Source organism: Didymosphaeria variabile (genome assembly GCF_027946475.1).
Source record: "Didymosphaeria variabile strain IMI 356815 chromosome Unknown scaffold_6, whole genome shotgun sequence".
NCBI lineage: Eukaryota > Fungi > Ascomycota > Dothideomycetes > Pleosporales > Didymosphaeriaceae > Didymosphaeria > Didymosphaeria variabile.
The window spans coordinates 2,649,115-2,669,641 of NW_026611625.1; the positions used below are offsets into that span (position 1 = coordinate 2,649,115).

Genomic DNA, 20,527 nt, shown 5'->3' on the forward strand with positions numbered 1-20,527 from the left:
ACAAGTCTCGCACGGCCGAAGGACTCCTAATAGAGCGCGTTCTCACCGCGATTTTTGTTTCTGATGAAGTCCTCCTGCAGTACATCGAACCCTATCACGGGCTCAAGCAATGTTGAGGGGAGATTCTTCGTACCGGTCGAGCCGTGTATCATCCAGACCGCCAGTGGCTATGAGAGACGCTTGTCTTACCGAAATTGATCGCCGGCTCTGTCGGACTAAACAGCGAAAGCTTCATCGTCCCAAACGACCACCTACAAGAGCCGGACCCAGAATCCTCGAAGCTAGCCACCCGGTGCAGGCGCGCTGTACTTAGGGAGCCAACCCGTGCTCGAAGTGCTACTGAGCTGGTGGAAGGATTCAGAGGGCTTGCCATAATAGTTATAGTCATAGCCTCTATAGCTATTGAGTTCCTGGTCGTTAAATTCCGGTTAACAGCGAGATAGAAGGGAAATGGGTTCATGCTAGATAATAATTGTATGGTAGCTGCGACGGTCTGCCGCCCTCTCCGTGCTCTACTTTCCATATGTTAGAACTTCAAAGGTATGCAATATCACGAACCTCCCGTTTACCATCGTCTAGTCCAAACATGGCGTCGGCCGCCACGCCTACAACCTATGCCTCGCAGACAATATCATAGCTGTGCAAAGGCTCGTTTTCAGCGAGTTCTTCTCGCTATCTGGTGTCATATTCGTCAAGGTGTCTGTGCTGCTCTTCCTCCTTATGATCGGCGGAGCGAGCCGTTGGCTTCCATGGGCCCTCCGAGGCAATCTGGTCTTCATCATCTCTCCCACCATCGCCTTCTGTGCGGTCATTTGGACGCACTGCACACCAGTCCAGGGTAATTGGGAGTTGACTATCCCTGAGCGTAAGTGCATGGATATAAAGAAGTTTATGATCGCGAAGTTTGTGCTTAGTGCGATCTCAATGTTCACAGATTCTGTGTGTGCGCTCACGCCGCTACCAATCATCGGGCGGTTGAACCCGAGTACGAAGACGCGAGTGGAATCCATGTCTGCTATAGACTTGACAGCGACGCGCACCTTCGTGCACAGTGTGACTGAACTGGACTCAGCTAAGCAAACAATAGTGCGGCAGCCACGATCGTGCGCATTGCGCTTGTTAAGGGCTTCAAGGAGACTTTTGACTACACAACCTTCGCGTTCCTTTATGCCAGCGTGTGGACGCTCCGAACTTAATATCGCCATCATCGTGGCATCTCTGCCGCCCTGTCGTGCGATGTTCCTCCGCATCTTGGCCGGCTTCCGAAGCAAGCACTTCCAGGATAGCAAACAAGGCGAGAGCCAACAGAAGGTAGCGCAGGCATATCTGGCATCAGGCTGAAGCCAGGGTAGCAGTGAAGGACATCTGCGCATGCGAGATGAAATTTGTGGCGTATGGAACAGTGCATGTATATGATACCCCTGACTTCCTACGATTATGTCAATTTACGATGATTGCGTTCTGAAAAGTGTCACAACATACAGTTCCCTTTTGAGATCACTTGTTTAATTGCTGGTCGCTTTATCTTTCTGGAGTCGAGCTACGACCGTCAGTCTTCTGTTTGATGTGTCCATTTGGTTCGGGCCTCATGCAGCAGGCAACCTTCATCGTGATTCCTCTGCTTCGGTGGGAAGCCTCGCGAACTTCGCGCGCTTCACCTCTTCGCGACGTGGCGAAAGCCGAGCTTCATGCACACCTCGTTTTCGGTCCGATTGGACGTTGGCAGTCGACTTAAGAGTCTTCACACGCAATATACTGTGTGGTGTGGCCGGGCTTGGAGAGCTCGTAAGTGAAGCAGGTGTGCCCATTCGTAAATTGCCCGCATGTAGGTCCTGACGGTTTGTCTTCTTGGGTGAAGAGACTACTATGATGCCATGTCGTGGTGTGGCCGGATTTGATGATTCATCTGCGGACGTAGCAGGCGTACCTATTTGTGGATTGCTTGCGTGCAATGCCTGACGATCTGCTCTCTTTTGGGGAGGAAACAACCCGATACTACGTTTTGGTGTGGGTGGGTTCGGCGAATCATTCGTAGATGATCCAGGTGTACCTAGTCGTAAATTACTCGTATATGGTGGCTGACGATCTGTCATTTTCGGCGAGAGACACAGCTCGTTGCCACCTCTTGGTGTTGTCAGCGTCGACGAACCATTTGTGAATGAAGCAGATGGTGTGCGTGGCCGTGGGTGGTCAGTTGATTCCTGACGGCCTCTCTTCTTTGGTGATGAAATAGATCTGATACCGCGTCGTGGTGTGACCAGGCTTGGCGAACCCTCCGTGGTCGAAGGAGGTGTGCCTGGTCGTATAATGCTCGCATGTGGTACCTGACGGTCTGTTCTTTTTAGAAGGCAGGACAGTCTTGCCCTCTTCGCTTGCGGAGGAGCCGAGAGCTCGTCATTATCATCTTCAAAGTCATCTTCGTCCGCCGATCGCAAGCGCTTCAGGGTCAAACCTGCAGTAGCTCGACGTGGCCGTTTTAAGGGAGATCCTCTCTCAGTACTGGGTTTCTGAGGAGATCTTGGCCCATGACTGGTCTTTCCTAACCTCGACGCAGAGGAACGTGGAGAATGTTGTGCGCGCCATTTCGGGCTGGAGAACAGAGAACTTCTGTCTGTGGCTTTAAGGTCGGGACTTTCCATGCGAGGTTCACTGTGACATGTATGCCGTCTCGGTTTCTCGGGTGTAAAAAATGCTTGCCACTTATCAAGTAGATACACGAGGTCTTCGTCGTTTCGATTCACCTCTGTTCTATCTCTTGATTCCCAAAGTCTATGTTGGCCGGGTCTCGACTTTGGACGAGGAGCTTGGAAGGTGTCCTCGTCATCGTCAGATAGCGCAACCAATGGATTAGATTCCAACTGTGCTCGTCTGAACGGATCATCTTTAGGTCCGAATCGGCGCGCAAGAGATTTAAAGCGTTTTGGGGTCGGCTTTGAGGTCGGTCCAGGAGACTTTGATAATTGAGTACGCAAACGTAGCGCCGATTCACCAGTAGGGAGATTTTTGGAGTTCATATCCTCGATGAACGCTGTACATAGATGAATGAGTGTGGGGGTTAGTTACCACATTAGCTAGCGGCTAATGCCTAGCGCGTCGCGTTCCGTTCATTTATGCCATGCGCGAGGGAGATTCGCGCAAGCGCTCGAATGCGGCGGAAGTGAAAGATGGCAAAGTAGTGATGGCTAGCATGAGCGAACGTGTGAAGGATGGTGGAGGGCTGCAGTGCGGGTCCCGCTGCTGCTTTACGCGCGCGCCCGTGCCTCATTGAAGCGGATTGCGCCAAGCACGCGCTAGCACTTTGTGCTACCCCACAACCAGGCGTATGGGTGTGTGAGGCCACACACCAATTGTAATGGGCATGGGTTTCAGGGATCAGTGGAAAAAGAAACGCTCAATAAGACCATGTGCTCATATTGGCGGAAAACTCGCGGGAAGAAAAGCTTTCACTGTGTGCGTGGGTGTGAGAGGACACCACATTCAATGTTTGGTTCGGGTTTGGCCGCCTAGTCGCTATAGATACTCAACAACACATTTGAGGCAACGAGAGTAGGTCTTTCAGAATCAGAATGAGCAGGCAGAGGCAAGCACACAATGTTGCAAGATCTGCGCATTTCATTTACCATAGGTACATTCAGAATAAGCTCCAAATTCGGGGTTGAAACACAGATCTGATCCGTGGTCAGCAACGACGAGAAAGAACCAATAGGGAAAACAGTGCGATTAAAACAAACAAGGTCATCTCTTGAAATCATGTAATTGCTCATCTTATGTCTCCCGTCTCTCGTCTACATCATGTACTAAATTTCAAGGGTATTCGCTACGTTTCAACAGGCAAACAGCCACCAATCCAACATCGTCAAAAGTCTCTTCTCTTTTGACTCGTAAATCCCACGCAACTGTCTACTCGGCGCCACGTCGGTTGTTCTGAATGAACACCTTGTGAAAGCGGAAGTGAAGCAGGTCATTAGTGACCTCCATCGCGCTCTTCGCGTTCTCTCTGACCAACTGCCTGGTCGGCTTCTGGAATAGCTGGTCGATCTCCTCAAGGGTCTTGTCCTTAGTCTCAGGCATGAAGAAGATCTGGTAGAACCATCCAACCACAGCGATACCGCCGTAGAATCCAAGCGACAGACCAGTCTTAGTCATGGCGTTCTGCATGCCAGTAAAGTTATACGTGACAATGAAAGAGGAGAGGAAGAGCCATCCGGTAGAGGTCGTCATACCGTACGAACGGAGGTAGGTGGGGTACACTTCAGAGGGAACGACCCAGGTGAGCGCAGCGTACGAACCGAAGAATAGCTCGTAGAGGATAAGACCAGTAAGATAGACGCCCAATTGTGCGGAAAGAGTGTTGAGTTGGTAGCTGATACCAACCAGAACGAGACCGATGAAGAATCCCGGCAACATAGCAATAGCCCAAAAGCGACGTCCGCAGGTTTCCATGAGGAAGATGGCGGGAATCGTACCGATGAGAAGGGATCCACCTCCTACCAGGGACATGTAGGTCGCGTCATAAGTGTCGAAGCCAACCTGGCTCATGAGAACACTCATGTAGTACATGATCGCATTAATTCCGGTGAACTGACCCAAGAAGATCATGATATTGGCGTAGATAATCGCCCTGCGAGCGCGAGGTTTGGTGAAGAAATCCATCCAGGGAAATTTGTTGGTGCGGCCAGCATTGACCTCAGCTTCCTCTTCTTCGGTACTGATCTTCATGATGAAGAATTCCTCTCGCGCTTCGCGGGTCTCAATACCTCGAATGCGCTTCCAGACCTTGAAGGCCTCAAGAGTCTTGCCCTTGTGCATCAGGAATCTGGGTGACTCTGGCATGAAGAGAATTCCAACACCCATGATGGTACTGAAGATGAGCGAACTACCAAGGATGTAGCGCCAGCTACCGTTGACGGTGATGAACATGGCAGCAACAGCATAGCCAAGAACTTCGCCGAGGGCAATCATGAACTGGTACAGGGAGACGAGGTTACCTCGCATGCGGGCCTCGACGGTTTCGGCGACGTAGACAGGGACAGTTCCACCCTCGAGACCGACACCGGCTCCGAGAATGACACGACCGGCAACCATCATACCGTAGCTGACGGCACCGGCTTCAAGTGCAGCGCCAATTGTGTACAAGATGCAGGAGATGATGATGGCCCATCGTCGACCGAAGTATTCGTTGCACGGCGAGATAAGGAAAGCACCGGCGACAGCTGCAGAAAGATTAGCTGGGCGTATTGATGTTGCTGGGAATCGACATACCTCCTAGGGGCATGCCAGAGTTGACCATGGAGTTCTGCTGGGCAGAGAAGTCGAGATCTCGCGGCAGCGTCAAATTCGCGCCGGAAATCAGACTCTGATCCAGACCGGAGAGCAGACCTCCCATGGAGGCGAAGGCTACCAGGATCCAGGTGAAGTGCTTCGTGTTCTTGAACTCCATGTCAAGGAAACCCTTCTTGTAACCGCTCGCTTCGAGCTCCCTCTCGAGATCGTGGATGAGGTTGTCGGACTCATCGCCACGAGCATTCTCGAGCTGCTCAGCCTTTGCCTTGGGTGCTTCATAGCCTTCCTTGGGGGCGATCTCGATCTCACTCTTGGAAAGATTGCGAGGAGTCGTAGCCGTGCTCTCGAGAGCCGGGGCTTTTACTTCTTTCTCGTCCATGGTGGGCAGTACTCGCAGTAGGCGGCGTTAAAATTGAGGGATTGGCGAGAGGACGCGCGACACAGGTTCCCGTAGGTCTGGCTATCCCCATTTATACAACCCCAAGGGGAGACCCACTTTCCCACTTCGATCGATCGGAATGACAGATCCCCATGGTGCTCCTCATACCACCCCTCGTGACGAGCGCGCGGAGACCCCAAAGCAAGGAATCGCAAAAATTCTGATATCTGCGGCTGCACCGGACGCCGCAGACTCGTGCTCTAGCGGACAGAAGCAGTAAAGATCGGTGGGTCGATTAAGCTTCGGGCCGAGTCTTGAGGCGTTCGGTGTAGAGCTTGCCAACGAAGAAGCTTCTAGCGGCCCACATGAGGCTCTGCGAAGCAAGTTCTCCCCGAAATTCTCACCGAGCTGTATTTGATTGGGAGCTGTCTCGTCCCCCTGGCAGCGGATGAGCGCAGAGGTTGCGGCATTTTTATTGCTCCAAGAGACGATCAGTGGTGAGTGCCATGGGGTAGGCTGATGGCGTCATAGAGCGAACCTCTGGAGACGTGAATAGTGTGTTGCGCAACGCGCGTGACGCGTGGTCACGAGGACGACGCTGTCGAACGAGTCTCACCCGACGAAAGCCGCAACGAAACATAGCTCGGCACGCTATGGCATCGAAGTAGTGAATGCTTACGAGAAACTGCCGGTGATGAAGTTTGCGATGCAGGCGATGCACAAAACCCAGGCGTGTCTGGTTGCGAGAACCCCACCAAGATCGGAGATTGGTCGGCGGCTCTGCGGGAACCATCCCTGAATGGGATTGCCTCCAATCCGGTCTCGGTGTGCCACCCGCTCCAGACCTCTTTCAGTATCGTCCGCGCTGGTTTTGGCCCTTGCGATACTTGTGTTAAGCGTCAAACATGCCAGCTTCACGGGTAGAATCGGAAATCATGCACATAGAGTCCACGGAGCAATGACGAGACCCTCACCGAGGCCCACGACGAATACTTAGTGCTTGGCCATGCAATAGCATCCCGTCTCCACAACCCAGTCCAGCCTTTCCACCTCGATGGATCGAGACAAAGGTATCATTGTACGTACTCATACATGTACCTCCCTTGAACTGTTATACTCCTCATGTAGGACTACTCATCGCATTGTCCACTGTGTGGGCTGTCGTGCCATCGCTACCATTGATGTCGATGTTCGTCTCTCTAAACCTCCACGTCCACGGGAGTCCTGTGCGATTGGCTCTATGATCACTGTGGATCGGTCTGCATCTTTTGTCACTTGCGGCACTTTATCCTACCTGGTCGATCAGATGTTCCCAAGGATACACGTTTTGTACTGCATCTGTCCAATGACCACGGATCCTTGTTGTAGTCAAATTGTACAGATGAAGGACAAACACAGGCGAATCTAACTGTGAGCTACCTGTTTGCGTAATTCCCTGCGCAACTTCCGGAACAATTTGCCGAGTAACGTGCAGGGTCGATATCCGCTAGTGACGCAGCCAGGTCCTTTGGCATAGTTAGCCCAACATATATCCCGTAGAAGCGATGTGATCCTTGGAGAGCGAACCAGCTCGGGGGCAACCTCACGCGATCTCGATTTTGCTCCTGAGCGGCCGGAAACTGTCGATCGTGCCCCCTCGCTTCCGAATCTTTCATCCAATTTTCTTTCCAACGAGAAGATGAAATCAAGACATTCGACTGCAAAAAGCCGTTTTGAAGTGAAGCAGATTCTCCGGATGGCGTACTGAGGAAAACTACGCCGCATGCGCCGTCGACAAGCCAAGTCTTCGCGCCACCTGGGCATGGTGCCGGGCGAGAGCACTTTAAAACGACTAAGCCTACCAAGCCAAGCGGTAGAAGTGCTTGGAGGTGCGGGCTATCCTAAGCTACTTGATGCTTAGGCAACTTCTTACTAGTCATGCGGAGGTCTTTCCCCAATCTCTTCGGCTGACTGGTCAGCGAATGCATAATCTTGGGACAGACTGAAGGGACTATTCTATAAGAGAGGCGGACATTCCGTCATAAAGAATTCGGATGAACGCTTTGTAACTTAGTAGCATACAGTAATGCACTGGCACTCGAGTCGAAGCTTGGTCAAAAACGATAGATATTCCAATACACGTACGCATCATCAATACCAACGTCGGGGCACCGGAATCTTCACCTCTGGCATCTCGCTCACTTGGCTCACCATGCCCGGCAGTTCTTCACTCGCGCCTGCGATGTGCGCGTGCTTGGCAGGTGACTGCATGGGCTTTTGCGGTGGTGGGTAGTAGGGCTGTTGGCTTTGCTGCCAGTCTGTCCAGCCACGTTGTGGCATTGGTGGGAGTCCTAGTATTATGTACTCGGATGTTTCTGCTTAGGCCAAGATGGCGGTGGCAGGAAGGCTTTAGGTGAGTAGCTAGGGGTGTTCGGATGGAGATGGTAGCACGCTCATATACGATACTGTTGTTGGCGCAGCCGGATACCTCTTTACGGTACTGCTGTTTGATCGGGTTATCCAAGCTTCGTCGCTATGTGCGCACTCTGGCTGGCTCATAGGTTCTGCTTCTGCCGTTTTGTAGATGGAAACAGAGGGCGATGACAGCGATACTTATCACTGTAACAACACCTCCAACAGTATCGCCAGCTATAGCCTCGGCATTCGGGTTTTTGAGTGGACCCGGTTCATTGCTAGAGGTCGGGGATGGATTCGATATCGACCGTGTTGGCGAGGGCGAGGGCGACCGTGCCAAATAGCTCGTCTTGGAGTAGACACTCAAAACACTCGCACTGATCTGCTGTCTCGAAGCAGGCGCTGTTACGGTGTCCTTGCCGTCCGTTCTGTGAGATTTAGCACGAAAATCCGAATACCGCTGAGTGCGATCGAAAGCATGCTCGCCGCCAATTACCGATCTGATGTTACCAGGCACTCGGCTTGATGAAATGTTTGATCGAAGACCAACCTCGCAGCGTAGTGTGAGCCACCAGTATATATCCCAGCATGCCGAGTGAAGAGCCTCTTCAAGAAAGCTTGGTTCACATGAAGATGATTGGCAGGTGAGTATCCCAGGTACGTACAAGCCACGATGCACACGGGGAATTTTGCGGCGCCATCAAACTTTGAAATCCCCTCTACAACAAGTAACATCACAGGACTATGAAACCAAGCGCAGAAGATTGTTGAATAAATCTTATTAAACTTCAATTATCTCATCACAGCATACACATGTCTCTCTACTCATGGGCATTCCTCATCTAAACGCTCTCCACCTGCTCGTTCTTCGTCTTCTCAACAGTGAGCCCTGCTCCCTCAGCATCATGCCTGAACTCCTCCTCCTCCCTCAGTAGCCTCTCCATCATGACTCCGTGCGCCTTCCTGACGTTCTTGATCTCGAATAGCTCATCCATGTGCTCCAGCGGGATAGATTTGGTCTCAGGAATCAAGAAGTACACAAACGGAATCGACAGTATCATGAGCGAGGCGAAGAAAAAGTACACTCCGTAGCCCATGGTGTTGAACATCTGCGGGGTGAAGCGCGAGATGATGAAGTTCCAGAACCAGTTGTTTGCGGCGGCGGAGGCCTGTCCGAGCGAACGCGTGTTCTGAGAGAACATCTCGGAGTTAATGACCCAGGGGGTGCCGTTCCAGGAAGGCGTGTAGAAGGCTGTCCACAGGTAGAAGAAAAAGATGGCTGCGATGCCGCCACTAGAGAGCTTGGCATCAGGATTGCTGGTATCGGCACCCTTGACGCAGATGTAGGCGCCTATGATCCACATGCAAATGGAACCTCCTGCGGCACCGATCATTAGGAGCTTGGTGCGGCCGAGGCGGTCGATAAGCCAGAGGAGCCAGATGACAGTGACGACAGTCTTGACTACTCCGAAGATGCCTGTGGTCAGGAAGCCGGTGCTAGTTCCCGTGATGCCGATAGATTTGAAGACGGTAGGGGAGTAGTAGTTGATGGCATTGATACCTGGAACATGTTAGCGGGAGCAACCTCATTCACGACTGATAAAAAACATACCTGAACCATTCTGCCAAAGGAAAAGCATGCCACCGAGGAAGAAGCGCCATTGGACCTTGCGCTGCTTGAGCGCGGCAAAGGGGCGCCAGAAACCTGCACCGACGTGGATGCGGTCGTGCTCGATCTGCGCGTCGATGGCGGCAACTTCTTCGACGATGTAGAGGTCTGTGGGTGGCAGGTTGCGGATCCAGCACAGGTTCGCCAAGGCTTGTTCGCGCTTGCCCTTGGTGAAGAGCCAGCGAGGGGATTCCTTCATCCAAAAGGTTCCGATGAGGAGGCAGCCGGCGGGAATAAGCTGTACGGCGAAGGGAATGAGCCATTGCTTGCGCGAAGGCTCCATTGTCTCTTGAAGGCCGTAGTTAATCCAGAAGCCGACAAGTCCTCCTATCTGCCAGCCGAGCTCGTAGATACCGACAAGTCTTCCTCGTACCGCAGGTGGCGATAGCTCGGAGATGTAGATAGGCACCATGTTGGACGCACCACCCACACCCAGACCAGCCAACACGCGACCACCGATGATAAGACCAAGACCGCGCTCCGAGTTCGCACCCAACATCAGACCGGCACCAAGGATGAAGACTGTGCACCAGACGAGGAGCGACAACCTCCGTCCAAGGTAATAGCTGGAAGCGTAAGCGCCAAAGGATCCGAAGAAAGCACCAGCCTGGTACACCGAGACGATGTTTGCCTTGGTGAGCGCCAGCTTGTCCGCGTCCATCTCGTTGAACTTGAACTCGCTCACAAAGGATGGCAACGCGAGCGTCGTGCCGATGAATGCAGAATCGTACCCGATCATGCATGATGCCCATGATGCGACAGCTGCTGCAGTGTACACGCGCCAATTGTAGACCGCCTTGGGAGTCGGCCTATCCTCAACGAAGGCGAGGATGCCCATATTGTAAATTGTTCCCGAGCTTGGGCGACTCTTGCAAGGTAAGTGAAAGGGATGAAAGAGGAGGAAGAGAGGGAACGGAATGTGACGAGACAGGATCCGAGAGTCTGGTCGATGGAAAGATGAAGTCCAGGGTGCAGGGCTGGTTCATATACTTGAGTCTTACCCCAGATCCAGACCCCAGCTCAACACGCGGAGAAGCTGCCTCCACGGGGATGGAACTGTCCTTGCAAGGAGATAATCTCATCCACGCCTGTGTCGTCTGGAAAAACTCTTACAACTCGCCATGGCGCGACCCCTGTAATTGGCGGGGACAAGGCGGCGCGAACGCTTGGAGGCTAATCAACCATCCACGTTTGGCATTGGATCTAGGCGGCGTGAATGATCGCGACCAGGGCCGGGTGAGAGTTCTCCCAATCGAGTGACGGTGATTGGCTGATGGGGCCGTCTTCGGAGGGTTTGATCGATGGTGCGTCGGAAGAGGCTTTTGTGGGGTTGACCTGACTCGTGCGTCTGGATGAACGTTCAGCACGCAGAGAATCTGCGGGGTTGTTCTCTCCCATCGACGGGTTGCATGAATCTTGTACAAAACGCCCGGGGTAGCCAATTGAACCTCGGACATATTTCAAAGGCATTGCATAGATCCTAATCGCCCGTGCATTTTTCCCCCAGATCGCCCAAAGAACGACCGAAGACACAACCTTCCTTTTCGTTTCATCGCATCCGTCATGGCACAGCAGACTGAATCCCACGAGTCCTCACGCTTGGATGCCGTCGAGCGTCACGGTTATCTCTTCGGCCACCCCATTGCACACTCTCTATCTCCTCTCCTCCACCAAACAATATACGATGGCATCGGTCTACCATGGTCGCAATTTCCTCTCGACTCCACAGACATGGCTCTCTTCTTGAGACTACGTGAAGACCCCCGATTCTACGGTATGTTTGTCCAAATTTAATACTCACCATCAATATGAGCTGATTGTGGTCCAGGCGCCTCAGTGACCATGCCTCACAAAGTCGCCATCCTCCCCCACCTCGATGGCCTCACCCCCGAAGGCTCCGCCGTCGGCGCCGTAAACACCCTGTTCATCAGGACCGACCCAGAGACAGGGAAACGCCTCTACATGGGCACAAACACCGACGTCATCGGCATCCGGGATTCCTTCTATGCGAATGTGTCCGACCCAGATACTTCCTTTCACGGCCGCCCAGCGCTGGTCGTCGGCGGAGGAGGTGCGGCACGAAGCGCCGTGTATGCACTACGCACGTGGATGAAGGCGAGTAAGGTGTACTTGGTCAATAGGGATCGTGCCGAGGTTAGGGCCGTGATTGAGGAGTGCACAGCGCGCGGGTACGGAGACGATCTCATCGATGTATCTACCGTCTCCCAAGCCCAAGAGCTAGAAGGCGTAGGCGCCATCGTCGCATGTGTGCCCAACTTCTCTCCCAAGACAGAAACAGAGAAAGAGGCGCGTGCGGTGCTAGAATGCTTTTTGCAAAAGTCGCACAAGGGCGCGATACTCGAAATGTGCTACCATCCCTCGCCGTGGACGGAGATTGCAGAGATCAGTCAGAAGGAGGACTGGAAGGTTATCCTGGGGACCGAGGCGATGATATACCAGGGGCTGGAGCAAGATAAGTATTGGACTGGGAAGACGGTGGAGCAGATGCCGGTGAAGAAGGTGATGGAGGTTATTGCGGCCAAGTTGAGTGAGGCGAGGTTATAGAGAAGGGGATTTCCAAAATTCATGTATATATTATCAGCATCTAAGTAGCGTTCATGCAATATTTATCTTGCTATATCATGCTCCTGGTCTATTGTAATCTAGATTTCGGACTCGTTTCCAGACTTCCCTCACTGTTCTTTCCTGGCTCTGTCGTCCCGTTTCTGTAGCCGAACCACCTGCCGGTCGAATAGCGAGGTACAGCCGACTTCCCATCTTTACATCTTCAACAGGCGCAGTATCTTCGTTCGGATATGGTGGATTCGCAGTGGTAACCAGCCCTCCTGCCTCTATGAGGATAGCAAAGCCCGCGGCAACGTCCCTATGCTCATTAGCCACAGTCGCCCATCAGTTCATGCAAACTTACCACTCCCAACACCCACCCTCCCACCAGATATCAAAACTTCCCATAGCAACATATGCTAAATCCAGCGTTGCACTCCCAAGACTTCTCACACCGTGCACCATACCTCCCCTCCCCTGCCTCCCCCAACCTCACTCGCCATATTCACAAAGCTCTCCACCTTTCTATGCATATTGCTATCTGGGCCATCCCTCCTATCCTTTCCCCACTCACAGCTGAACACGCACCCGCTCGGCGCCTTCTCCGGCATCGGGGGGATGGGATTTCTCAGGAGGGGAAGGGGCTGCGTGTCGTTGAGCCAGGCGCCGCGGCCGGCGCAGGACTTGAAGAATTGGTTGAGGAAGGGCGCGTAGATAACGCCGATCAGGGGTTTCGATCTATGAATGAAGGCGATGCTGACGCAGAACATGGGGAAGAGATGGATGTAATTAACCGTCCCATCCAGAGGATCCACGCACCATGTCGGTTCGTCGTTGATCAAGTAGTCCCTCGACGCGCCTTTTGAGTAAGATTCTTCGCCGACGAAATTGTGGCTTGGATAGCGGGAAGTAATCTGGGTCTTGAGGTACGCTTCGACATCCTCATCTGTCTCGGTGACTAGATCGACTGCATTCATCTTTTGCACATGCTCTTTCTGCGCGCTTGAGTCTGCGTGGCTCATCCTGGCTTTCGCCGCGTCCATGAGCATACGACCTGCATCTTTGCCCAGCTGCACTGCGAAAGCGTATATCCCATCAAGTTCTTCGCGCGAGATGTCGTCCATAGTTGTGTGTCATTTTGAAGCGCAGAGTTACGCCAGGAACGAACGTTGTTGGTTCCCCACTAAGATAAGATGGTAGTGTGGTGGGGGTTGGTACCAGATTGACACCCGCAGCAAGCCGTAACAGCTCCAAAAGATTGGAGAGATCCGCATGCTGACGTCTGGTATGATCCGGAGCTCGGAGAAGCATGGGTACTGCAGGAGTTATCGAATAGCAAATGGGAGGGGAGATGGAATGGTTCGTTCAACAGGCGGCAGAGGGTTTATCCGCCATTCCGCATCGGAATTGCATTCCGCTCCAAACCACATGCATCATTCAGCGAGCACTGCGGAAAAGCTGCTGACCTGGGTCATTCCCCGCATTCAATTCTACCAGTTTCCTCTCAAAAGTTAATATCATTTTCCAGTCTTAAGAACTCTTGCTGTATCGGTTTCACTCCCCCAACATCCGAAGCATTCTACCTTCAAGCACTACACAGAAGTTACAATGTCCGGCGCCAAATCAATCCTCCTCCTCAACGGCCCTAATCTCAACCTCCTCGGCACGCGCGAACCCAGCATCTACGGCTCAACCACGCTCCCCGACGTAATCGCCTCTGCCGAATCCCAATGCGCTTCCAAATCCATAACCTTCTCCCACCTGCAATCGAATCACGAGGGCGTGTTAATAGACCGCATCCACGAAGCGCGCGGTCGAGTCGACGCCGTCATCATCAACCCCGGCGCCCTCACACACACATCCGTCGCCATACGCGATGCCCTTCTCGGCTGCGAACTTCCCTTCGTCGAAGTTCATATAAGTAACGTGCACGCGCGCGAATCCTTCCGACACCATAGTTATCTAAGTGACAAGGCGGAAGCCGTGATATGCGGGCTCGGAGTTTATGGGTACGAAGCTGCGATTGAGTATGCGAGTCGGAGTATCAAACCGAAGGCGAGACTGTGAAGGGAAGGGAAGAAGGGTGTGAATAGGGATGGAGGGACCGGGACACTGGACTAAAGTCAAAGATATATGGGGACGAAGTTGATATGAGGGAGGAACAAAAGCATAGACGAAGTAGAGGAAGATGGTTAAGAAGATTACCATCCATTCGGATACTCCTACGCCGACTACGTAAAGTAACTAAGGGGCGAGAGCTACCAGGCATCTCGCACATTCCGCGCAGAAAGAGAGCCGCCGAAATGCAAACCCAACCATCCATCTTCGCAGGGGAATATCCTGATTAGTACAGCTAAAGCTAAAGTTACAAGTCCTTTCACTTCAATTTTCGCCTATTGGTTCGTTTTGATTGTGTCGTGAGGTCGTGAACGTGCGTGATCGTGTGAGATGAGGTTGTGTGTGAAACGTTTGTTTGATTGTAGCGAGACTCAAGCAAGGGTATCCATCTCATTGCTGAGCAGTCTACTAGCCAAGTGCCGTATAGTTTACAACTCTTCCTTGACGCGGTCGGTGGCGGAGGCCGCGCTAGAAGCAGCTTGGTCGTACGCGCTCTGAGCAGACTTGGAGGCAGAAGCGTTGGATTTGGAAGCAGAAGAGGAGGCGCTGGCGGCAGACTTGGAAATGGATGAGGAGACGCTGGAAGCACTCTTGGCAGCGCTACCTGTGGCGCTTGAGGCGGATGCAGCAGCAGCATCAGTGGCGATACCAAATTGAGCCTTGATCCAGTTGGTGTATCCGGCAAAACCATCAGTAGCAGCCACGTACTGGTTGCCAGCCTTGGAAGTAGCAGCACCGTAAGCGCTCTCAGCAGTAGCAGAAGCGCTGTCACCATAGAGACGGGCACGGTGCTTGCGGGCGAGGGCAAGGAGTTCGTTGCGCTTGGAGCCCTGGGGAACCTTGATGCCATTCTTATCGGCCCATTCCTTGATCTGGCTGTCGGACCAGGAGTCGAGGAGAGCATCGCTGAGGCTCTGTTGAGCAGCCGCGGCGGAAGAAGAAGCTTGAGCGTAGGCGCCCTGGAGGTTTAGACTAGCGATGCGAGATTGACGACGGATGTTGGCAATGAGGCTGTCACGAGCAGAAGGCTGGGGAACAGGGTAGCCACGTTCATCGAACCAGGACTTCAAGTCAGAATCGGACCAAGATTCGTAGAGCCAGTCACCGGGGTAGTTGACGGTCTCCGAGACCTTGTTGGCAGTGGACTGGTAGTTCTCGCGCACAGCCTTGAGGAGGGAGTCGCGCTGGCGGGGCTGGGGAACGGGGATGCCATGCTTGTCGGCAAAGGCCTTCAACTGAGAGTCGGTCCAGCTATTCATTGTTAGTAAAGACCATGATTTGGACAGATTTCACATACGTGTCAAAAATCCAGTCCTTGACGCTACCATAGGCCTGGTTGGCCGAATCCTCTGTCTCGGTCCAGTAAACCTTGACCTGCTCGGCGAGCGACTTCGCGTCCTTCTCGGTGCCCTTCTTTGCCTGCTGGCCCTTAAGGGTCAGGTAGTTCTGCAGCGTCTGGGTATCCCAGCTGTTGTAGGGCGTGACAACCTTATCGTTCCAGTTGTCCTTGACCAAGTTCTCGAGATCCTTGCGGTCCGAGGGCGTAGGATAGGGGACGTTATTGTCAGACAGCCATCGCTCGAGCTCAGTCTCGTGCCACTTGTTATACACTTTTGAAGTCAGTTACGGGTCCAATATCCGATATTAAAGCGCGCCGAGCAATAGATTAAAGGAAAGGTGTTCCTACAATACGCACCGGGTTTACCGAACCAGCTGTTGGCTGTGGCCTGAGCGGCAAGAGCCACCACGACGGCGGATACAGTCGAGAACCTCATTATGTGATCTGCGTAGGGTGAAGATCAGGTAGTCGAGCTAATCAATATAGATTGGGCGACACAGGGGCGATGGTTGAGCGGGAGATGAGAGGAATGTAGAAAGCAGGAAGCTTATGAGGGGAACGAGACAAAGCTCTATGCAGCAAATGCAGTGACGTAGTATGCACGTTTGAGAAAAGGGCAAGCAAGATCCGCTCCTGCAGCCCCGCAACCAACCAGAGGACCGAGCTTTGCGGTGTGTGCCGCCTGTGAACGTCGCGTCAATTACGTCGCCGCGGCTGCCAGGGCCAGCGAAGTCTAGCCTACTGTTTCAAGCTGTCTCGTGGTGGTCACTGTGAATGGAAGACAGATTGTCTTGAAGGGCGTCGATCTTCATGGCGTTCTCACGAGTATGCGATGTGGCATTTCGAAAATGCCATCGCGATTGCATTTTGCGGGGACCGCGCTTTGGCTACGCCCCTGACGTCACCAAAACAAGCACACGACGCTGGGGCCATAATTGTGAAGATGAGACGGAATGTGCAGCGATTACACAATTCAACGATTGCACATAGTGAGAATGTATCGTAAGAGCGCTTTAACTGGTAGAATGTCCACCATCATCCGGTAGCTACACAGCTTCTGTGCGCATTGATGCTAATGTCATACGAGAGAAACCATAGATGCACATAACTCTATCATACAAATTCCGCCTCTGGACGTGTGTACGGGTACTCGAACATTTCGATCAAGGCTCCTTATCCGCTCCTCCATGTCCTGAACTGCGTTAGAGCAATTATTCAAGTACGGCCTTCGTCTTGGGAGACGCAGCCGCCATAAGGATAGACATGTACTTACCAGACCAGAAGCTTTTCGGCACCTTATCCTGCTTCGCGTCCTCATTGCTAACCTGCTCATGTGCCTTCTCAGCCCTCTGATCCAACTCCCGATTATGCTGCTTGACCTCTTCAGGGGCATTGTCTCCCTTGGGCGGATTCTCATTCAAAATCTTGGGCTGCGCACCTTTGACTCCCTTGACGTCCTTGTCCGTCGACTCCGCCTGCTTTCCACTGCCGCTGCCTCCATTAGAGCCCTTCGAGCTCGAGCTGGAGGATTGCGAGGAAGACGAGTCCGGAGAGGTTTTGTTACCCTGTCCGACGTTCGGTGCTGGTGGACCGGGGTGTTCGAGGTCTTCGCGGCCGCGCTTGCCTTGCTGCTGGGGGTTCTCGCCTGCGGGATTGCCCTCGCCCGAGCCGTAGTCTTGCTGTGCACGGAGCGAGCGCACGGTATGGAATCGGGCGCAAGGAGCGACAGAAGCGGCCGGCCTCATAAGCGCTGAGCGTACAACTGCTGAGGATCGGAGGAAAGACATTGTGACGTTTCGTGCGTGTGTATGTGTGCAATTCGAAGGCAGATAGGGAGAGCAAGATGAACCTCGAGTTTTGTCTATGGCGTAGGTTGGAGAGTAGTGGTAGCTCTAGAGCTATGCCGGAGCTTGGAGCAAGTGAGCTGTGAATGACATCACTATGTGTACATGGTGCCAAGAGATGCACTGATCGCCCGCACATCAGGAGCGCCTCACAGCACGCCACTACAAGTCTCGCCGTTTTATCATGTAAGTATACATTACTGGTATCGCAGCGTAGCTGCCCTAGGCGCTCAGGGAGGGTATCTTGCTAAACAAGCTATCAGAATATGTCCAAATATGCGTGACCTTGCCCTATCCATCTACATCTCCAAGCTATATCATCAGATGGTATAAGCTGAGATATCCAATCGTAGATGCTAAACAATGTATAAGAGGGTTAATGTATGTTCAATCGATCCCTCGGACAGACCCATCAACTCTCCAATCGTCAACCTCGACGTCTCTCGGTGCTGTGTGAATCGCTTCTTCGTCTATTGATACATGGCTAAGCCAGGTACCAACTCTGTTGGCTCCGCGCTTGGACCCGTCTCTTGACAAGCCAGCCATGGCCGATGCCCTCACGGTTTGTACAATTTGTGGCCGGGGCACTTCTCGGGGCACTTCGCGTACTGCGCGGCGACTGCTGAAAAAAGACCGTGGCGCTGCGGAGCGGGTAGCTGTGCGAGCAGCCGCTGTAGCGAGTGGTCGTACAGCGTACGAATCGTTCATGTGGTGGCCTCCAGAATTCCCTAGGCCATAGACACCAACGCCAGGGTCAGCACGGTGGACTTCTGATGCTGTCGGCGTGCTCTCCATCCGGAGCTGGGCCTGCAGGTGGGCTGCGAGAATGTCGTCAGCTCGATCGAGGTTCCGTTCGCGTTCTGGCCTGCGGCGTGTTCGTGTGCTGGCGCGGCGGAGGGGTGCAGGTTCAGGCTGAGACGGCATTTCTATGACTTCGACATAATCGTGGGCGTTGTTTGGTACGCGCATGTCGTTTAGGCGGTCGTCTTCGTCGAGATGGGCGTAATTGAACCATGGGCAATTGCAGGTTTTCCAAGGGGCTGCACACACCATACAGAATTGAGCTGTGCAGCGGCTTTCAAAAGTCAATGTGATATCATCATGTGGAGCAGGTCAACTCACCAAGTCATATGGTTGCAGCCCTCTTTTAGTTCGACGACCGCCCTACAGTTGTAGCAACGCTGCCAGCCTTTTTCTTTCGCCATCTCAACTAGTCGATTCGTCTCTTCGTCTCTCGGACATTCCCGCCTTGTGTGAAACTTTGCACTGCACAAAACACAAACTTTGGTATTGCATCGGCCACAACGTGCGTACTTCCTGCCATATGTCAAGTCCATGCGGATTTTCGAAGGTTTGATCCATTCCCCACAGCCTCTTGTTGGACAGTACAGTCGATTGGCGGTTGTGTACTCCTGGTATTTCTTATTCCAAAGTCTCTTGAACTTGTCATCAAATAGACGTTCGACCTTTTGCAAGGGTATGTGCTCTGCGTTGCAGCACGTGGGAGGCATGTGTTTGGGATCAGAGACCGACAGGGTGAACTGACGTTTGAGACACGAGTGGCACATGCGATGGCCGCACCCAAGCTTCGCAGTCTTGTTCGTGGGCAAGTCATCGTCCATGCAAATGATGCAATCCACCCTGTTCTATTAGCTGGCATCGTTGACGTGCACACATCGAAACGAACCTGGTGACCTCTTTGGGAAGCACAGCGGTCTGTGGGCGGGGTGGGGCTCTGAAAAACGTAGCAAGCAGGCCACTACTTCTTCTGGTGTCTTTGGCGGATACAGTATGCGACCTCGCTAGAGGCGCAGCGGTCGCCGCCGGCAATTTGATAGTGCTGGTACGTCGTGCGGACGGTCTGGTCATGTACACTCGCTGTGACTCTCGTGCCGACATGCTCCTGCTCAATTTCGGCACTTCTTCTTTGCGCAGCGAGGCAGATCTTGACCCAGAGAGAGGCGTGTGTTCTGTCCGGCTTGACGAGCCTCCTTCATCGCTCCTTCTTTTTCCGGATGATCGCCTCACGGTGACCTCCTCCACCACCGCCCTTGATTTGGGCCGGCCATAAACGTAGTCGTCGCTCCGGTCATCCTCGACTGTTTCCCTCCTCTTCTTTCGCCGCACCGTACCGTCCCGTCTGACCTCCTTCTTACTACTCCGCGGTCTATCCTTTTCCCGTTCCACGCGAATATCCTGTGCCATGCGCTGCGAGTCGCGACGTCGATCGGCCTCGGGCCTGCTGTAATATGACTCTCGGCGTGCCCTTAATTCATCAATGTCGACCTCGGCTTGTCGTCTGGCCTCCTCCGCTCTTCGACGCTCTCGTCGCTGCCTGTGGTCTTCGTAGTCGTAGTCGAAATCGTCGCGATGCCGGTGTCTTCGGCGGTATCTGCGCTCCTCGCGGTCACGCTCCCGTTGCTTGTCAGAATTGTCTTCGTAAAGATATCTGGAGTCACGCGCAGCCCGATCCCGGGCCATATCCTGGGGTAGGGTGGGTATATACAGGATGCCCGAGTGGTGCCAGCCTCACAGGTCCGGTGCTGGCAGACACTCAGGCAGTGGTGCAGGAGGCGTGCGTCAAGCGAGCGTGCGTGTGGAGAAAGCCAACAGGCGGTGGAAAAGACAGCAAGCGCCTGCAGGCAGACGACATGGAGTCCAGCGTGCCCTCAGCGAGTCAAGGCCTCTCCTGGCTCCCCAGAAACAACCAGAACGCGTTGGGCGGTGAGTGCCCAGCCCGGAGTGCCTGTTGATCAATGCTACGGGCCGTCAAGGGTTTCGCTAGCGTGCCGCCATGTCAGGCGCTGCACACAGAGGGCTGCCAGCTGTCTCAGGTTGCAGCCAGATGATGTCTTCGTTGGGAGCAAACACTGCATGTGGGTTCCGCATGCAGTGTTGCGCACTGTAGCAAGCGTCCCGATTGTTCGAAATGCGTC

At 53.3% G+C, this 20,527-nt stretch overlaps 7 protein-coding genes across 7 annotated transcripts; 1 reads left to right on the plus strand and 6 right to left on the minus strand.

The window, feature by feature from the left end:
- Positions 1–3,900: 3,900 nt before the first annotated feature.
- Positions 3,901–5,662, minus strand: HXT4 (fructose symporter; the record flags this gene model as incomplete). The annotated part of the gene is made up of 2 exons (XM_056217522.1): positions 3,901–5,213; positions 5,263–5,662. The coding sequence occupies 2 exons, from the start codon at positions 5,660–5,662 to the stop codon at positions 3,901–3,903; spliced, it is 1,713 nt and encodes a 570-aa protein (XP_056069078.1).
- A 3,236-nt stretch (positions 5,663–8,898) lies between these two features.
- N0V89_008770 (uncharacterized protein) lies at positions 8,899–10,563 on the minus strand (the record flags this gene model as incomplete). The annotated part of the gene is made up of 2 exons (XM_056217523.1): positions 8,899–9,617; positions 9,669–10,563. The coding sequence occupies 2 exons, from the start codon at positions 10,561–10,563 to the stop codon at positions 8,899–8,901; spliced, it is 1,614 nt and encodes a 537-aa protein (XP_056069079.1).
- A 725-nt stretch (positions 10,564–11,288) lies between these two features.
- QA3 (Quinate dehydrogenase) lies at positions 11,289–12,290 on the plus strand (the record flags this gene model as incomplete). Its single annotated transcript, XM_056217524.1, has 2 exons — positions 11,289–11,499; positions 11,554–12,290. 2 exons carry the CDS (start codon positions 11,289–11,291, stop codon positions 12,288–12,290), a joined length of 948 nt encoding a protein of 315 aa, XP_056069080.1.
- Positions 12,291–12,739: 449 nt separating this feature from the next.
- Positions 12,740–13,414, minus strand: N0V89_008772 (uncharacterized protein; the record flags this gene model as incomplete). The annotated part of the gene is made up of 1 exon (XM_056217525.1): positions 12,740–13,414. One exon carries the CDS (start codon positions 13,412–13,414, stop codon positions 12,740–12,742), a length of 675 nt encoding a protein of 224 aa, XP_056069081.1.
- A 1,422-nt stretch (positions 13,415–14,836) lies between these two features.
- On the minus strand, positions 14,837–16,183 carry N0V89_008773 (uncharacterized protein; the record flags this gene model as incomplete). The annotated part of the gene is made up of 3 exons (XM_056217526.1): positions 14,837–15,659; positions 15,706–16,018; positions 16,105–16,183. The coding sequence occupies 3 exons, from the start codon at positions 16,181–16,183 to the stop codon at positions 14,837–14,839; spliced, it is 1,215 nt and encodes a 404-aa protein (XP_056069082.1).
- A 775-nt stretch (positions 16,184–16,958) lies between these two features.
- On the minus strand, positions 16,959–17,534 carry N0V89_008774 (uncharacterized protein; the record flags this gene model as incomplete). Its single annotated transcript, XM_056217527.1, has 1 exon — positions 16,959–17,534. The coding sequence occupies one exon, from the start codon at positions 17,532–17,534 to the stop codon at positions 16,959–16,961; it is 576 nt and encodes a 191-aa protein (XP_056069083.1).
- A 1,816-nt stretch (positions 17,535–19,350) lies between these two features.
- N0V89_008775 (uncharacterized protein) lies at positions 19,351–20,072 on the minus strand (the record flags this gene model as incomplete). Its single annotated transcript, XM_056217528.1, has 2 exons — positions 19,351–19,536; positions 19,620–20,072. 2 exons carry the CDS (start codon positions 20,070–20,072, stop codon positions 19,351–19,353), a joined length of 639 nt encoding a protein of 212 aa, XP_056069084.1.
- Between the last annotated feature and the right edge of the window lie 455 nt (positions 20,073–20,527).